This window comes from Wyeomyia smithii, chromosome 1 (genome assembly GCF_029784165.1).
Source record: "Wyeomyia smithii strain HCP4-BCI-WySm-NY-G18 chromosome 1, ASM2978416v1, whole genome shotgun sequence".
Taxonomy (NCBI): domain Eukaryota; kingdom Metazoa; phylum Arthropoda; class Insecta; order Diptera; family Culicidae; genus Wyeomyia; species Wyeomyia smithii.
In genome coordinates, this window is record NC_073694.1 from 40,652,163 (window position 1) to 40,669,747 (window position 17,585).

The window sequence follows — 17,585 nt, forward strand, 5'->3', positions numbered from 1 at the left end:
CGATGTCCCTAATAACACTTAACTCACCTTACTTGTATTTCACCAAAATGTGACTTCTATAAAAGGAACCCAAAATCGGCCATAAAGTATATAAAGTAAATGCGGTCTGCTGTCTGCTCTCTAACGTCGATGGTACGCAACACATAGATGATAAGTTGCGTGGTGCGAAAAATTCGGTCCAATTCAAGTACGTCTTTCGGACTCCATAGTGTGCCCGATTCGTTAACGAGATACATCTTGGGATTTCTTCGCCGGTAGCATCATCGACGATCGCCAACACAAAGCCGTGCTTTCTCTAGAATTCCTTTGTGATAGGTACAATTATGGTTAGATAAACGTTTCCTACATGTGCTAAAAGTTACCTACCAAGTTAGATAAGGTCATTGTGGGGTAATTTCATCTTGCCGCAATTTTCAGTTGTTAATCCCCTATGAGCTGTAGTTCAGTTTAACCTAAACATAGCAAGGTATGTGATTATCACATAGCACTAATGCTAACGCGACGTTTTTTATTATGCTCAATAATTGCATGTATTTATTTTCATGGTTTCTTTGCATTTTTATCTGCAACTTAACTCAGTACGATATAGTATTACTATGCGTTAAGAATATTAACATATACGGTTTCTTTTTTTCTCATTTCACCGGTGATCAAAATTTGCCTTTGCAAAGATATCGAAAGTGGGAAGGTTACCACTAGGACAGACAGCTGCTATCCAACTAAAGCAAAATAGTATCGTCAAGTCAATGGAAAACAAAACACTGATTCACACGGGGTGCTCTTCTCTCTCGACATTTGCGATTAGAATATTAAGATATTGTTAATTTTATTTCGTGTCGACAGGAAACGTTGAATAGTTACGAGAAATGGGGATACTAATGTGTAATCAGGTAGCATTTTTCTTATATCAATTCAACCGTTCAAACCTTCAATCTTGGAATTAGAAGCGAAAATTTCAAGCAAAGAACGAGAAATTTTTCGGAATAAAATTGATTTTAATGAAAAATATGCGAAAAATGCGTCCTCTTACTAATTAGGCTTCTACAACGCGCGCAAGTAAATGTACCGATATGTAGAAATAAGTTCACTCAACTACCACTACATATTGTGCTACTAAGTTAGTAATAAGGCTTCTTGGATCTTCTTGGATTAAAACATGGAACGCTAAATGAATTAAACGAAACACTTTTTTTCGTTTGTCGCAAACAACAATTGCCTAAATGCTAGGGCGGGGTTTGTCCAGTGCTTGAGTTTGTAAACGGAGGACACCCTTTAGTCTACTAATTATTTTTATTTCTGCTTATACGTGTTCGAAGGTTTACTTTAGTGTTGTGTGTAATTTTACAACTTTTTTGCTGAATTTCGCGTAAAACAAGTTTTGTTATCAATAGTAGGTTCCATTCAGTTTTTTTCTTAGTTTCTTGCTTTTCTTTAGATTATACATATGTGTTCAAATAGTGGTTTCAATAGTAGTTAGAATTTTCCGTTCATTTTTTTTTTGTATAAATAGGTTACGATGAATATGTTTCCTCCGACAGAACTATCCCTTTCCTTCTTTTTAAAGTTTAGTTTATCATCCGTATTCGCTCTGCTGGCGGTGATCGGCCTCTGCCTAATACTTGATAGTAGCAAATGATGTAAATCGCATAAAAGATGCTGCTGTGAGTGTTCTACATATATCTTACCGCTATTAAAAAGAGAGTGTCCATTCTTCCTGCGATCTAACGGTGCAAACAACCCGCGGGAAAGTGGGCTTCCGCTCTTGACTCTCGACAGGTAGACAGAGTAATGTGTGGTGGTCTTATAAGTAGTATTCGTATCCGTTTTGCAGGATGGAAAAACTTCTTTCAAATCTCACTCTTCTCATAAAAACAAATGTTGCGGGCTGAAAGGGCCCCGGCGCCACCGGGAAAGCTCCATCTTCACACCGTTTTCCGGGAATGCTGCACACATGTCTGTGCGTAAAGAGGGGGGACCGGTTGTTTTTTGCTGCCCGGTTTTTATTCCATTGACACGCCAAACACAAAAAAGAAACTAAAAGCTGAGGTGTTAAATCGATACTTTAGCTGCTGATGCTGCTGCTGTTGCTGTTGACACATGCGTAAGATGAGAGTCCTTAAAAGTCGCAGGCACTCAAATTGACCGGTTTGATGCGACCACCGTCACCCTCGGAAACGAAACGTTTGCGACCTCTGGAATTAGAAGAAATAGTTTTCATTAACAATTGATTGATATAGTAAACCTAATGTTCAGTATTCTGATGTCAAAGAATAACCAAGAAAGACAACAATTACAATTCCAACAAACTGAAGAAGTCAAACTTCATCCAATAATTAACAGGATAACACCCGGTTTCGACAATATGAATAAACACTAGTTGCCATAGTTGTGTAAGTTTTATGGCCATATTTATTTCCTATTTTATATGCCCTTTCTACACGGAATTTAAGCACCTAATAACAAACAACACTGTTCGTAAGGTCAACCTCGGTAAAAGGTAAAACTGGCACAATATAGCATCAAGGCCATATTCTAAGTGTTCCTAAAAAGGTTTAAAACTAGAAAAAAATTGTTTGTTTTGTAGAGGATTGACAAAAAAATACAGTTTTTATACAAATATATTTGTCTGTTTCATGTTTTTGCCCCAGTCGACCCTAGCATGTTGATAATTAGCACAACATTCAATCCCTGCCGTCAAACAACATCTTTTTATCAATGTGTAAAACAGAAACGATGCAGATGTGCAAAGCGAGGAACGAGACGCAAATTGGGTTCAACCGGTTTTTTACTATACAAAATTTGTGGTCGACCTGTTGCAGTTTTACCAAAACACCAACATTACTGCAGATGCAAAATAAAGGACGTCCATTGTTGGGCTAATTTAACCAGTAAAAAACCAAGTTCGTTTACCTTCTTGAGAATAAATGGTAAAACGATCAAACCTACGGAAACGGCACATCAATGAATCAATCTTTTTAACTAAAATGCAACAAAGCAAGATCCGCGCTCATGTCTAGAGGTGACTGCAAACGTGAATATAAATTTTAGGTCATAACTTGAATTAACAAACAATATTCATACCTGCGGTGGAGCTAAAGCTAAACAAACAGAATGATTTGCCATCCCACACGGTGCTCTGCGCGCACAAACCGGTCGTTCGTGTACTGATTTTTAAAGAGTGGAGGTGACTGCGGATGTAGAACGCAAAACTATTTTAAAGTTAACAAGTTTAACAATCATTAATCACGTTTCAACACCAATATTATTAATCACTCCATTGGCGTAACGCTTAGTCTATTTCACCCATTACTAGCCATACTTTTTTTTTTCAAATGGATTTAAGTGGTTCGCTTGATTCCACTTCACCCTCCCGGCATTGATACTGAGTCAAGTATCAAGAAAAAGCTGCTACGACTGGGAACCTGCACAAACACAGAACCGGCATCAAGAAAATGCCGGTTTCTGACCGGTTATGTTGCTCCTATTTCGTGTACATATATATATATATACACTTCAAAACGTGTATTCGCGACTAGGACGAATCGTGATGGCGTGATGACGGGTGGATTGATCGACCGGCGACGATGTCAGCACAGTGGCAGAGGACGGAGGACTAGCGAATGTTTTAGCAAAATAAAGACAGGAAAAAAATAATGCTTCGTCAACTCCCTCACCAGGACAGAATGGAGCGGAAATTCGAGCGTGTAAAATTTCAATGCTTCCGCGTAAAGTCGAATATGCAAACACTGCACAAACTTTTTTCACTTCGAGAGCGCAAAACTTTTGCGATTGGGAGAACCGTAACCAAACGCAGCCGGTGACCAACAAAATGTGGCAACGGTGTCAATCTGAGGGCAAACATGGCGGTGGTTTAAGCGAAAAAAAAAAACAACTAGAAAACGTGTACATGTAATATGCATCTCGATCGGCGTCTGCAAGCAACGCTGCACTGAGTGCAGCTGAACTGAACCAGAATGACTGCACACAGAAGGAAACAGCTATGTGGATCGCGGTTTACTAGGATCAAATATGGTGTGATAGAACTTTTCGCTATTCTACATCGTTCAATTACAACATCGAATGCTAAATTCTAGCCCTCAGACAATAATGAATCTCCTCAAAACTGCTGCTTAATTAACAAATTCATATATGCTTATGCAACAGTGCGTGTCACTGGAAGGCGAGCCACACGCCAGACACCTCATTATGTCAAAGATAAAATATCGATTCGAAGCCGAATGGTTTGTTGTTGGTATAGCATACACAACAAACCAGCTTCACAAAAAGGTTTCGTTCGAAACCAATTTTAGTTTGAAATGATGAATCGAAATCACCACTTAGATTTGCTTTTTACTTCGTGGCCATAGCGAGTGAAAGGCTTTCATTGTTGAATGACACGAATTCGCGTTAAACGCGTCAATTGTACACACGACAATCAGATGGCGCTGGTTATGCAATACTCAATGTATTATTTTGTAACTAGCGGTAATTAATTTTTAGTGCATAATAAGCACTTAAAAAAGGCATGTAAAGCAAAAAACTAATACCAACTCATCCTTCATAGCCAAAATAGTTCTTTTATGATTAAATAGAAAGGCACATGCTCGTTGTTGTTCTCTTATTTTTTTACTTCGTTATTGGCATCAAATACCATGCCATCAGAACTGAAATTTGAAACTTTTGAGCTTAACCACTAAATAAAATTCACCTGCATACGTCGTCAGTGCTTACACTGCGAAATGACTGCCACACTTTTTGACATAAAGCTCTAGTTAAAACATGTGAAATAGCAAACAAGAATCGGAATACAAAAAGACGGATCAAAACAAAAAAGGTAAACAAGCAATGTCGTAGAATTACACGAGACGCTCCACGTAACCGTAGAAAAGTTCCAAAAAAGAGATATTCGCTGTTTGATTCGTTGCGTGCTAAACCGAAGACGAGCATCGATCACCAACTACAGGAAGCATGAACTACATTTTGTTTTTTTCTTGGTTACAAACTTTTCAGAAATGCTTCACCTTTGAGACATCAAACAAGTCAAGTTGACCAGTTGGAACGGGGGTTTATACATTACTAGCCGACCCCGCAAACCTCTTCCCGGCCATTTTTTTATTCAAGTAATTTTGAACATTCTTAATTGATTCCACATACATCAAAAGATTGATCTTGCGATTTGTTTATAGTCTGTGAATGTATGACGAATCGGATATTGGATACGTTGAAACGCGCCTCTGGATCTCTTTGCTAGTGTAATTGTCGGCGGTCACCACTGTCCTTAAACACACGAACTCGTCAATCGTTTTGTCTTTGACGCATTCATTCGAAGTCCAATTCCACCAGTTTCGGCTCTCAGTTGGGTGCAAGTTTTCTCCGCCGTCAAAAAGTTACTTGTTATGATGTCAAAGTCATCCGCGAAGCCCACAAGCTGAACAGCCCTTTTGAAAATCGTTCCTCTCGTGTCGATGCCCGCCCTCCGGATCATACTCTCAAGGGCGATGTTGAACAACAAACAGGAAAGTCCATCACCTTGTTTTAGCCCTCTGTGCGATTCAAATGGGCTTGAGAGTATCCCCGAAATACGCACGTAGCACATCACTTGCGCCATGGTGGCTCTGATCAATCGAGTCAGTTTATCCGGAAATCCGTTGTCGTGCATGGTCTACCATAGCTGTTCTCGATCGACTGTATCATAGGCTACCGTGAAGTCGATGAAGATGTGATTTGTGCGTACATTGTACTCGCAACAGTTCTGTAAAATCTGTCGGATTGAGACGATGGCACGGGCTCCCATGAAGCCCGCTTGGTACTGGTCCACGTACCTCCTGGTTAAAGGTGATAAGCGACGGAGCATTGATATGCGAGATATCCCGAGCAGGACAAAATATCATTATAATATCACAACCAGATATTGGAAATACACCTCATTTTGATCTTAATATGGTTTACATAGTTGGTAAAATAACAAAAAATAATACCAAAATATTGTTCCTCCAAGACTATATGAATAACAAAGCTTGATATTTCAATAACAAACCAATAATTTGCATTGAAAATCGCGAAAATGACCGATTCAATATTTTCAACTCATTGAACACTGAATGCATAACTGAATATATTATAAATAATCAATGACGAACAATTTTCACTTAAAAATTTACTTTTAATCAGATATTTAAAATCAACTCAAATATCTTATTGAAGGCATATCGAGATATGATATCAAAATTTTATGATATTTTCATATGTATGTTTGAGACGTGAATATCTTTCGAATAACACGATAAGTCCTCATAGCTTAATATACTATTGATGAGTTATGATTTTGTTATGCTCTCCTGCCCGGTTCGCTTTTGCAGAGTTTTTAGAAAAGGTTGTTTTTTTGCCCTGTTAAAAAAAGGCGGGGCAAGATGGGTCACCCTCTCAAACAGCACAAAATTATGATTAAATATCAATGAACTTTTTACGGATAGCAAGAAATGCCTTTTCTTCATAGATAACGACAATATTGAGTCATCTCATCCATGTTATACCGCCGAAGGCGTTAAATTTTCCTCGACGATTGCTTTCTGCAGCATTTTGTAGAACTTCTCTACTGTCGACTTATTGAAACAATGAAAGTTTTTTTCCGGAGTGACAACACCGTTTACGTCGAATCTAGCCTTAAATGAAACGTTAATATTGAAAAATCAGCTGTCGATGCGAACTATACTGCCTCGTCTTTGGTGACGCATGCTGCCCCAATCATTAATTTAGTTCGCGATTGTGATATTCATGATTATTTTACATTTATTTATGCTAAAAAGCATATAATTTAGTTCATCATGAGCAAAACTGCTGCTGCAACAAAGGTTTACTTCAAATCATATAGCGTACGACAAGAGAACACGTTTTTTCAAAAGTGTGAATCGCGTAAGAAGCTTAGCAAAAAAAATATTTTATTTATTAAAAACAAGCAGTATGCAAATATGAACTTTGGACACGTGATATATAGTCGAAAACACGTTACGCATCATGCAAAATTAGTGTCATCACCAAAAAAGTTATTTCAAGCTCAAAAACGGCACTGACCCATTTTGCCCCGTGACCCATCTTGCCCCACCTTACCCTACATATAGCAACTCACATTTAAGATGTCACGTGTAACATTATATGTAACACAACATGTTACATATTGCATAATATTTCACGTTATATTTTTCGTGTTACATTACGTGTAACATGTTACATATCACGTGTGGCATGTACAAAACAAGTGACATGTTACTTATCACATGTAATATGCTACATGTTACTGGCAATATGATAGTATTACACCGATTTATGTTCATAGACCACTCTGTTTCGAAACAGAATGGCCATTCTGTTTCGGACGAAATTTCAACACGGTATAAATCAGCTAGAAAGTTTGATTTATCGAAATTTTCTTCATGTCCCAAATGCAGCTTCTTTAGTTGATGCGGTTTATGCAAAAAACTCATTTTCGAAAAAAATGGTCTTTAGACCACTTTGTTCTGCAACGGCTCATTTGTCAGGTGCCAAAAATGCACTTTTCTTTATTATAGGTGAATTTTTACATTTTTGTTATTAAACTTTTAGTATACATATTTTACATTTCAGAGAAAAAAATGCAAAAGCTTTATTCGTGACTTGCTGGCAACAATAAATTATAAGTCAGTAAAAAAGACCATGTGTTCATTTCGTTAACCCCCCCCACCCCCGGGCGTGGTCTTTCGTGGTCTTCCATAGTCTTTTGACAAACCCCCCCGGCCTCCTCTTTATGACCAGGTGATTTAGGAACGGCCCCATACACGGATAGTTTTTTTCTTCTCGTACCACAAGACAAATTCTTGAATAAAGAGGACATTAATCCAGAGCGCAAATACCATATGAAATGCCGTGTACATGTATGAAAGGATAATAAATTGAATTTGACAGGGATTTTTTTTTAATATTATTTTTTTGATGTTGCAACTTGTATTTTTGTGTTTTTCTTAGAATGGAAGAGGGAGGGGGGAATCTAATGCTGCGTTTTTTTTTCAGGGGGGGTTGATATTCTGTGACCAAATGGGAGAAGGGGGAGGGGCATGAAAAAAGCTGCGACGTTTAAGTACGCATCCGCATTTTGGTGGCAGCATAGTCAATTTCCCAGTCTGTTGTTGTTAGCATGAAATTCTTAGGAAACTGACTGAGTGTTGGGCATTGGAAAGTGAACAATTTTCGTGACGCTCTCGATGATTTTATTTTCTTTTTTTTCCAATTTGTACCCCCATAAGTGTTGCCCTAAGACGTAATTCTACGTCAAAACTACTAAACTTCAGTTACCACCCGTTGGTAAACCGTTTGAATTTTTGAGAAAATATTGAATAACATTTTCAGAATCAGTTTTTTATATCAAATCCTAAAGAGCAAGTTCTACCCTAAGCAGAAGTTTTTTCAGTTACTCCAAAGATAAATTCAATTAAAATTATAATAATCTAAACATATAAAATGCAGTCCTCTCTGTCTGTCTGCCTGATCCATATAGGCTCAGAAACTACTGCACCGATCGGCGTGAAATTTTGTATACACGGGTTTCAGGGGCCGGGAAAGGTTACTAAGATAGTTCGAGACCCCTCCGTATTCTGGAAGGGAGGGGTCCCACACAAATGAAACACAAAATTTTGCCACATATTTGGCAAAAGTTTTTAAAGCCAAAAAATATATCCATGGTGATGTGAGACCCCTTCCTTTTTCTCGAGAACCGATCAAGCAAATACAATCAAATTTGGCATGTTAAAGTTTTTGGGAGCAAAAAATGTTCATGGTGGTTCGACACCCCTCCCTCTTCTGAAAAAGAGGGCTCCCATACAACATATTTCTTCACAACCCAAGAACTAATCAAGCAAATGGAACCAATTTTGGTAAGTGGATGTTTTAGGGAGCAAAAAAATATTTTAGTGATGGGTTCGACAGCTCTCCCTTTTCTCTTATACAAATCGAACATAAATTTTTTTTATAGGTGGTTTAGCACTTCTTCGTGTTCGGGAAGGGGGAGGTCTGGAAAGACAATTTGAACAGATATTTCAACCAGGGTTTCCGGGATACAGCCTGAAATGATCGTAATGATGCACAGAAGTCAAAATCAACTCCAGACGCCATTTTTCAATTTAAGATGGAAACTTCCGATTTTTGGAAAACAGCTGAAACATGACCGAATACCACCTAATATGGGTGTTTCAGGAACCAGAATGTCGCTCAGGGCCAAAAATTGTCTCCAAATGCCATCGATTCTGAAATTCAAGATGGCGACTTCTGGTTCCTGAAAAATAGTCGAAGGTGACCAAAAACCACTCAACATGGAAATTTCCGGAATCGTAATGATGCACTGAAGCCACAAATCGACCTCAGACAATATTTTGAATTATAAAGTGGCGACTTCCGGTTTCTGGGAAACAGCAGAAAATGGCCGATTTTCAACCAATATCTGGAACCAAAATGATGCACAGAAGCTAAAAATCGACCACAGACACCATTTTGAATTCTAAGATGGCGACTTCCAGTGTCTGAAAAACAGCCGAAAATGACAAAATACTATCCAATATAAATATTTCCGAAACCATAGAGGCTTCACATTAACGCATTGAAGTCCAAGATGACGACTCCCGGTTTCTGGGAAACAGTCTAAAACAGCGATGCCAACCTTTTTTTGAAAACAATTGGAAGAATTCCAAATAAAAAAACTGGAGAAAACTAGGTATATAAATTCTAAGCTTTCATAGAAGTTTGTTTGATTATCGATTCAAAAATGTTGCACCGTATTTTGCTCAAGAAAGGCTGAAAAAGATTTTTTTACTAATGGCGATTATAGTCACTGGCGTATACGAAATTTTGAAGATGTGAGTGGAGTTCGATAAAAATCTAACAACAAAAGAGCATGAATGTACAAAATACTAAAAACACCGTACATGCGAAGGGAATGAATTCAAGCTGAATAAAACTGGAACAGTTTTTGAAAAACCGGAGATATTCAACCTTTAGTCGTTTCGCTGACTGAAGGGTCGACAAGGCTGGTCTGAAGTGATCAAATACCACCCAATGTGGATATTTCCGTAATAATGATAAAATGATGCACAGAATCCCAAAGTCGACCCCAGATACCATTTCGAATCGTGAGATAGCGAATTCCAGTTTCTGAAAAACAGCCAAAAATGATGTTTGCTTTCAATGTAATTTGAATCGAATTTGTAGTTCGTTTTTTTCCATATACCTTTCGAAAAGCTGTTTAGAAGGTAGTCAAATCATTACTAATGGAAAATTCTATGCTATTCGGATCAATAACAGTCATACCCAACTATTATGCTATTTGGCATGGGAATGTTCGTTATTGAATGGAAAAGAAATTATGTTACACTAGCGTTTGGCTTACATTTTATGTGCTTTCAGCCTCTTGACTAATTTATTATTTCTGTGATTCATAATCACGATAGGCATTTATCAACCATTCTAACGACTAACCAGTCACCCATTTTTAACAAACCCGGCATAGTGAACAAAGTCGTTATCCTGCGTCAAAACCTATCGCAAATCGGAAGTAAAAAAAAAACTGGGTTGGTTCCACAAGTCTACGTAATCGTAGCTCGAGCGAAAAGTTAATGTTGTTACCCAGCAAACCAAAAGTCGTATAAGGATGTTAATTTTAGGTCGCTCAAATGTGCATGTCAGGTTTGAAATTACATAAAATGCAAAATTAAATTTGTTTATATCGTATAACACTTAAATCCTATAAAACGCAATATCAGGTTATATATGAAGCCATTTAACGTGTCATACAAAATTGTAAAATGCGTCAATCCTCTAAGTCGTATAGAATGCAATTTAAAGTTTCGAATGAGGCCATTTAAGAGAGCATGCGCATGAAGTTATAAAAAATCGTAACCATTTTTTTCTTACAATGTACGTATATGGCCTCCAGATTTGTACACATAGACGCATTTCATGCATCTTATATGGCCATTTTCTACCAAATAAGGGTTCACTTCACAGAGTTGAGCGCGAGTTATATGAACCAATTTGTTTGCTGGGTAATCTATAAAATGTGATTCAGATTCAACTTATAGACTCGAACCGAATTGAACTAGAATACCCTATTAAATATTCAATACCGTGAGTTGCCATCACCGGAACCAAACTGACCGGTATCCTCGAGGTACTCGTAAAAAACAGCTTAATACGCAGTTGCCTAATTTGTTTGTAAACAGTCCTGTTTACCGATGATTTCATACATTATGCAACGGTTTTGTATTTAGCCTCTAATTTTTATCTAACGAACCAGAAAAAAAAACAATCATAAACAACCCCCCTTCGCCTTGAGTGCTGTTTTATGGTACGGGTTTGACCTTGAAAAAGGCAAGCTGCAGGCGAGGCGCCATGTAAATAACAACAACAACAAACCACCACCACTCGTTTTTTGGTCCCTTAACCTCCACCCCGAACAACGTTCCGATTGTCACGTAGTCCGAGAAATCTAACATCGCCTGATGTGCTGTGCGACTGTGTAGCACCACACGCATTTTCACCCAAATTGTATAGGATATTGCAGCGCGCCCAAGCAATATTTTTGTTTTGGCGGCCAGCCGTGTGGTGCGTAGAGCGAGTGGAAAATTCCCAAAAAATCTCCGCACAGCATTGTAACACAGAAGGTTCGAGTTAACTACTAGCAAAGCCACGTGGTTTACAACAGAGTGTGCGTACCAATCTGTACGTGGAGGATTCCACCCAATGTTGTTGTTTTGTGGCGCTGTTTGTTATGCTGTAGAAAGGGTTGGATTTGGCTGGGGAGGTTTGTTTTTATCACTTTTGACCCAGCCTTGCCCCTAAGACGCAATTTGTGTTGTTCGCTGATAAAAAAAAACAGACTTTCACCACTTTAGCACGTATGCATACATATATTTTACCGGCTTTTTTCGTTTGTAATTGTGTGCTATCGGCACCATCTTTCCACTACGAGCGCTCGGTGTATTTTATGCTTTTATCACGGTCGTTTCCCTGTTACGGCAGCGCTGGTGGTAAGGTGTGTTCTGTACCGGTGCGTACCCGCCCGGTTCACAATTACACCATCATCGTTACTGTACCGTACGAATGGTACGAAAAACCCATACAACCAGACGGCGCAAACAAAATATTTATTATTGACTCTCCCAGCCGCTTGGCGTAGAAGCAAAAGCAAAAAAAACTCGTCGATAGATACCAGGCCGAGAGTCTGCGCAATTACTTTTGGGGTTGTAAAATGTGAGCGGAGACAAACATTTCGGGGTTTGGCTGCAATAATTTCTAGAATGTTTTGGAAGTTTGATAGCAATCTGCTGCCACGATAAGTTTTTAGTGGACCCCAATGGGTTTTATAATGCAACATAAGGGTGTGTTTTTTATGCTAGAATCACAAATACTAACACATGAACATAGACGGCTTGTTCCAGAAAGATCTAAACAGAGCTGTCATGTACGTGTCATAATAGTACGGTATTAATCATTTCGTTTACCGAATTACTGAAGTAATTTTTGATTGACCCTTCAGCATTTATCATACTGATACCAAAATGATTGATCAATATTCATGTCAGTTGTGATACAAAAACAGTATTGAAAAATTTAGAAGGGGATATTCAAGACACGATCGGGTGTTTAACATTAAACTTCGGTTCCCTTTAACAGCTAATACCATGTTTCACCAATATCCAATTATTGTTATTTTTCCATGAAGTAGGTAATATGTGTTAAACTGCCCAACACACTCGAAGTTGAACAACCTAAGAGCCAACCACGTGTTCTTAGTTTTAAGTTTGCGTTTCATTACGCCCATTGAATGATTGTGCGATTTGTTTCTGATTAGCGCTGTAAAGCAGTAAAAATTATCAGAACAAAATGGCATAGTAATTGAAGGTCAACAGAGTAGAAAATTTATTTACAAAAAATTCTACCACCGGATATCTAATTAATTTTTTTGATCTACCGTTTGTCGCTACTGAAAAACACTTAAAATTATTCAAAACATTAGGATTAACGCCAGAGCCACACCCGTTGAAATGGACCTCACCCAAATAATCTCGGCAAACAGGTGTCACCACTAAATCGCATAATCGACCGGTTGTCTGATACGGTTTTGTTTTTAAATCATTCAGAATTGATAAAGATAGAATAAAGTCATCCCACCGGTGTCGAGGTCACACGTACTGGCGGGTATCGCGTATCGAGCAAAAAATTGTTTTGACTGAATGGTAACCTGTTTGGGCGATTGCATCAGAGTCTCGCTGTTTTCTGCTTCCTTCTCGTGCTGCTGTGCTGTGTAGCAAGTATGGGATGTTTATGTTTTGAAAAAACACGCGGTCATACTCGATCGAATAGGATTTATTTGAAAATAAATATCACGCGCAGTTTGAAAAAAAAAAATCTCGGTATGCTAACGATCCACATTTAACCTTCGGTATCTGTAGCTATCATCTGTAAGACGAATGTTTAATTTTGTTGTGGCATACTTAAGAAAGACAACAACATGCACCCAGCGTATTCGAGCAAAATTTTCTAACCGGTTTGAAAACGCACACAACACTCCCCTGTACAAATATAGAAAGGCAAAAATAATAATAAATGCAGAGTATTCGACAGCAATGGGAGGAAGAAAACGTGCATCCATCCAGACCAGGAACCATGGGAGAAAAAAAAACGTAGATCGCACCACGTATCCAGACCAGAATGTGTTTGGAGCACGTAGACAAGGTGGACGAAATTCGATGTCAGTGTGTGCGAATGTTGGTAAATTAAAACGAAATGGTTTACTTTTTCACTCCCCGAGTTCGGAATAATTGTTGTTGTTTTTCGCCTGTTGAAATAGACATCGCTCAACCAATATTTCAAAAACGAAGGTTTCTGCTGTTATTCCGCCATTACAAAATGCTAGTTAACAAGTCTTTTATTTCCACTGCATTTAATCAATAACATGATTACAAGTGACATAAATCAAAATGTCCCCAGTTTTATTCCCAACTCGCAAACAAGTGGTGTGCTAATATCGTGCCACTGATAACGACTGAATGAACATAACATAAAGATAACACGCGACGAGTGAACAGGCAGCAGGCAGCACACATTTACAGCCTGCTGCACCATCTCTGGACGAAATTCGACCGAAAAAAATCCGCTGTATCGAGTTGACATGCTTGAGACTTCATAATCCGATTTAAAATCAAGCCTAACAAACCTGCCACTTGCCCGTCTCGCTTTGTTTATCACAGTGCAATGCGCTTATTGCATTTGCACTCGGGGAGGGAAACACCCCCCCAACCACAATGCAAGTGACACCTACTACTAAGCAGGGGACGATGGCATTCGACATTCATAACGTGTTGCGTCCGGGACCAATAACGTATTGCAAACAGCACCTACTCAATCCTGTTAGACCCGAGAAGACAAAAGAAATTTGTAAACTGCCAATGACAAAATAAATACAACCACCACTCGTGAAAGGGACAGTCTGAAAATCATTGAACGCCTCATGATGTTCCTTCATACTGGTCGATTGACTATTTTTAAACACAGTTCTATAATAGCAACGCGTTCGTATTGTTTGTGTTGTTGTCGTGGTTTTACTAGGAACCGGCGGCCGAGCTGCTGCCACGCTAGCCGGTTTTATTATTACTACTTGCAGTATATCCCCCCGGCGTAAGTAGACGACTGCGGAGACGGCGTAGCAATGAACAGCACAATCCCATAACAAAAACAGAAGGAAGAATGATTCAGAGCTTTACCGTTCCTTAGTAAAACTGATCAACCAGGAAACGAAACGTACTTGCCAGCGCAGGTTGTAACCGGCTGTACAAACTAACCGCACAATAATATCTAAACGTAAACAAGCTCAGCATTGAAATGCGGTAGACAACTGTGCCATTCATTTGCCTTGAAATGCGATGTAATTCCGTGGGAAATAAACCTTAAATCGTGAAGTACTCACCTTGAGGGTAAATCCTTGATAACAGCATCGCTGAGGAAACCGGCGCGCTGGCAGCGTTGTACAAACCTATCCAGGATGGAATAGGCCAAAGGAATGTCCAGCACAATATCGGTCATATCGTCGTAGACGCGACGGAAGCCCTGCTCCATTTGCTCCGGTAAGACCATACAGGTTTCGTCCAACGTTTTGAAGAGAACACAGAATGCCTCTTCAGTGGCCTCGTTTAGCGCCTCCAGCGCGATAACGATGGCCTGTTCGAAAAGTGGGAGAGTCCGTGTGTAAGTGACTGAGTTGAATTTGTTCATTCGTATCACTCAAACGGACTTACCTCGTAAATCAGTTCATGGTGGAAGTGCGGCACTTCGAGCTCCCGAATGGAGCGCTGCGCTTCCTCGAGATCGCGCGACAGCAGGTACTCCTGCAGTAGCATCGCCATCTGGCGTGTGATGGTCTGCACTGGCCGCAGTGCACCACCAACACCCCACACATTGTCCAGGTGGCCCCAGCCCTGGTGCATCGAGAGCAACGTGTTGGCACGCGTCAAGGCTTCTCGTGCCGGCAAATTCAGCGAGCCGTCGTCCTTCTCGGCGTCGTAGGCGTACTTTGGCGGTATACAATCGTCGGCCACTGCCCGGGCGACGAAATTGCCCAGAATGTGCGGTGCATCTGGGGTGTCCAGGATCAGGTCCGGTAGGTTCTCCAGCAAGATGTCGAAACCTAACGGGAAGGGACGAGGTTGAGAAATTAAGTAAGTCCACCTTTCGATTTGTTTACCACCGCTTCTTTATAAATCGTAAACAATCATTGGAAACAGTAATTTGAATTTTGGAACATTTTCAATTTGGCTCACAATGGACAAACTTATTCGCTTTTTGTTGTTTAGTTGTATCATTTTTTTAAACATTTTAAGTACATATTTGAATTCTTTATAAAATTTTTATACATGTGTAAATATATCTTTTCTTTCGAAGAAAAAAACACGCCCTATCTTACCCTTGCATATATCCCAGCTAGTGATGGTCCTGCCGTACAGGTCCGAGATCAGCACGGATGTCATCTCCCGCTGTGATTGCTTGTGCTCAAAGGCCATCTCGACGGCAATCTTGGTGATCAATGGCCGTCGCTCGATGTTCAGGAGGTCGTCGAGACTTTCGGCGACCTCGTGGGTATCGCCATGCTCGTAATACTCCAGTATAATCGGTTCTACCTTCTTGGTGAACTCCTCGTCGGTCATGTCCGGGATGACCTCCTTAAGCTCAATATTGTGCGAGCTGTTGAAGGCATCGAGGTCGAAGTTCGGGTCGTTCTGATCCTCTTCGTCCATCTCGTTGTAGATTTCCGAGCCGGGTTTGCCCCAAACGCCCTTGCCTCCAGCACCGCCCTTCTTCGGTAAGCCACGGCCGAAACCGTTGCGTGATCGGCGACTGTTCTTCCATTTCCTGTGTGGGGCAACGAAGTTCGGAGTACCGGCGACTCCCAGCACACCATCCTTACTGTTCGATCGAGACAACTTGCGTCCACGTCTTTTATGCTTATCATCCAGAATGGCAGTAGGTTTTTTCATAAGTCCATCACCAGCTCCATTGATGGCAGCCTTCGGACTGCCGGTTGGACTTAAAGAGCCCGCATGGTGCCCATTGGTACCATTGTGGGTGGCATGATCCCCGTTCAACAACTTTTCGACCTCCATCATTACGGCAGTTGTCCCCGGGACACCAAAACTCCAACTACAAATTCCTTTGTTACTGTTTGGCAAGTTGGTTATCACCCACACTGATGTCGCACAGTGCGCACCCACACACGAAAGGTGGACAACCTCTGAGTTATTTTAGGATTTTCCTCGCCGCTTCGAAACCGTCTTGAGATCAGTTTATTTCACTTACGAAATCTTTACGCAATATGCACGCACTTAGCTTATACAGGTTACAAATTATAAAATAAACAGTCTTTCTATCTCTGAAAAACTTGTTTCGAGGAAACAAAATGTCCTCCGGCCTTGAAAAACAGACGCCGGCTGATAAAATTCGTTCCAGCAATTTCTAACACTTTGCAACACTGTCCAATGAAAAACCAACGTCAATACAAAACAAACAGCTCTAACGACGAATCGGTTTCAACCGGAGAATAGTACTAAATTCACTTTACTTTTCCTCTGTCTAAATATTCCACGTTTAATTCAACTTCAGTTGACGATGCAAAAACTGCGTAATACCGTTCAAGCACTCCGTTCTACTTCTTTCTCTCTCGCCTCCTTGCTCCTGCCCCCTTCGCTGATTTCTTGGCACAAAAACACTGCACCGAGATCGTTTTGCTCCACCTTTCAGCTTCACTTCACCTTCTCTGATCAGTGAACTAAACAACACACACCACAAAGTGTGAGAGAGAAAGAGAGGGAGTAACTGCAAAACTTGCTTCACTAGCAACCAAAGAACGTCCAACTTTGCCGACTTCTGCCGAAGGATTGAACATTGAAGTTTACTCTATTCGCAAGCTGGTCGTTAGCTAGCTGGCGGCTCTACTCGAACGGTAATGGGAACAACATCACCAGTGCAACCACCGAACCGACGACCACAACCATAAAAACCGGCTTCTGCGCTGG

General features: G+C 40.1%; 1 protein-coding gene across 1 annotated transcript; it reads right to left on the minus strand.

Annotated features, from left to right (window-relative positions):
• Window positions 1-504: 504 nt before the first annotated feature.
• LOC129723436 (programmed cell death protein 4) lies at window positions 505-17,471 on the minus strand. The gene is made up of 4 exons (XM_055677662.1): window positions 15,980-17,471; window positions 15,315-15,703; window positions 14,987-15,237; window positions 505-2,192 (listed from the first exon to the last, which is right to left on the minus strand). Exons 1-4 carry the CDS (start codon window positions 16,677-16,679, stop codon window positions 2,117-2,119), a joined length of 1,416 nt encoding a protein of 471 aa, XP_055533637.1. The 5' UTR covers window positions 16,680-17,471; the 3' UTR covers window positions 505-2,116.
• Between the last annotated feature and the right edge of the window lie 114 nt (window positions 17,472-17,585).

Coding starts and splice junctions, on each gene's coding strand:
- LOC129723436 (XM_055677662.1), bottom strand. CDS start 16,679: ATGATGGAGGTCGAAAAGTTGTTGAACGGGGATCATGCCACCCACAAT. Junction 15,238..15,314: donor ACCATGAACTGATTTACGAG/GTAAGTCCGTTT, acceptor CTTTTCGAACAG/GCCATCGTTATCGCGCTGGA. Junction 2,193..14,986: donor ATCAAGGATTTACCCTCAAG/GTGAGTACTTCA, acceptor TTCTAATTCCAG/AGGTCGCAAACGTTTCGTTT.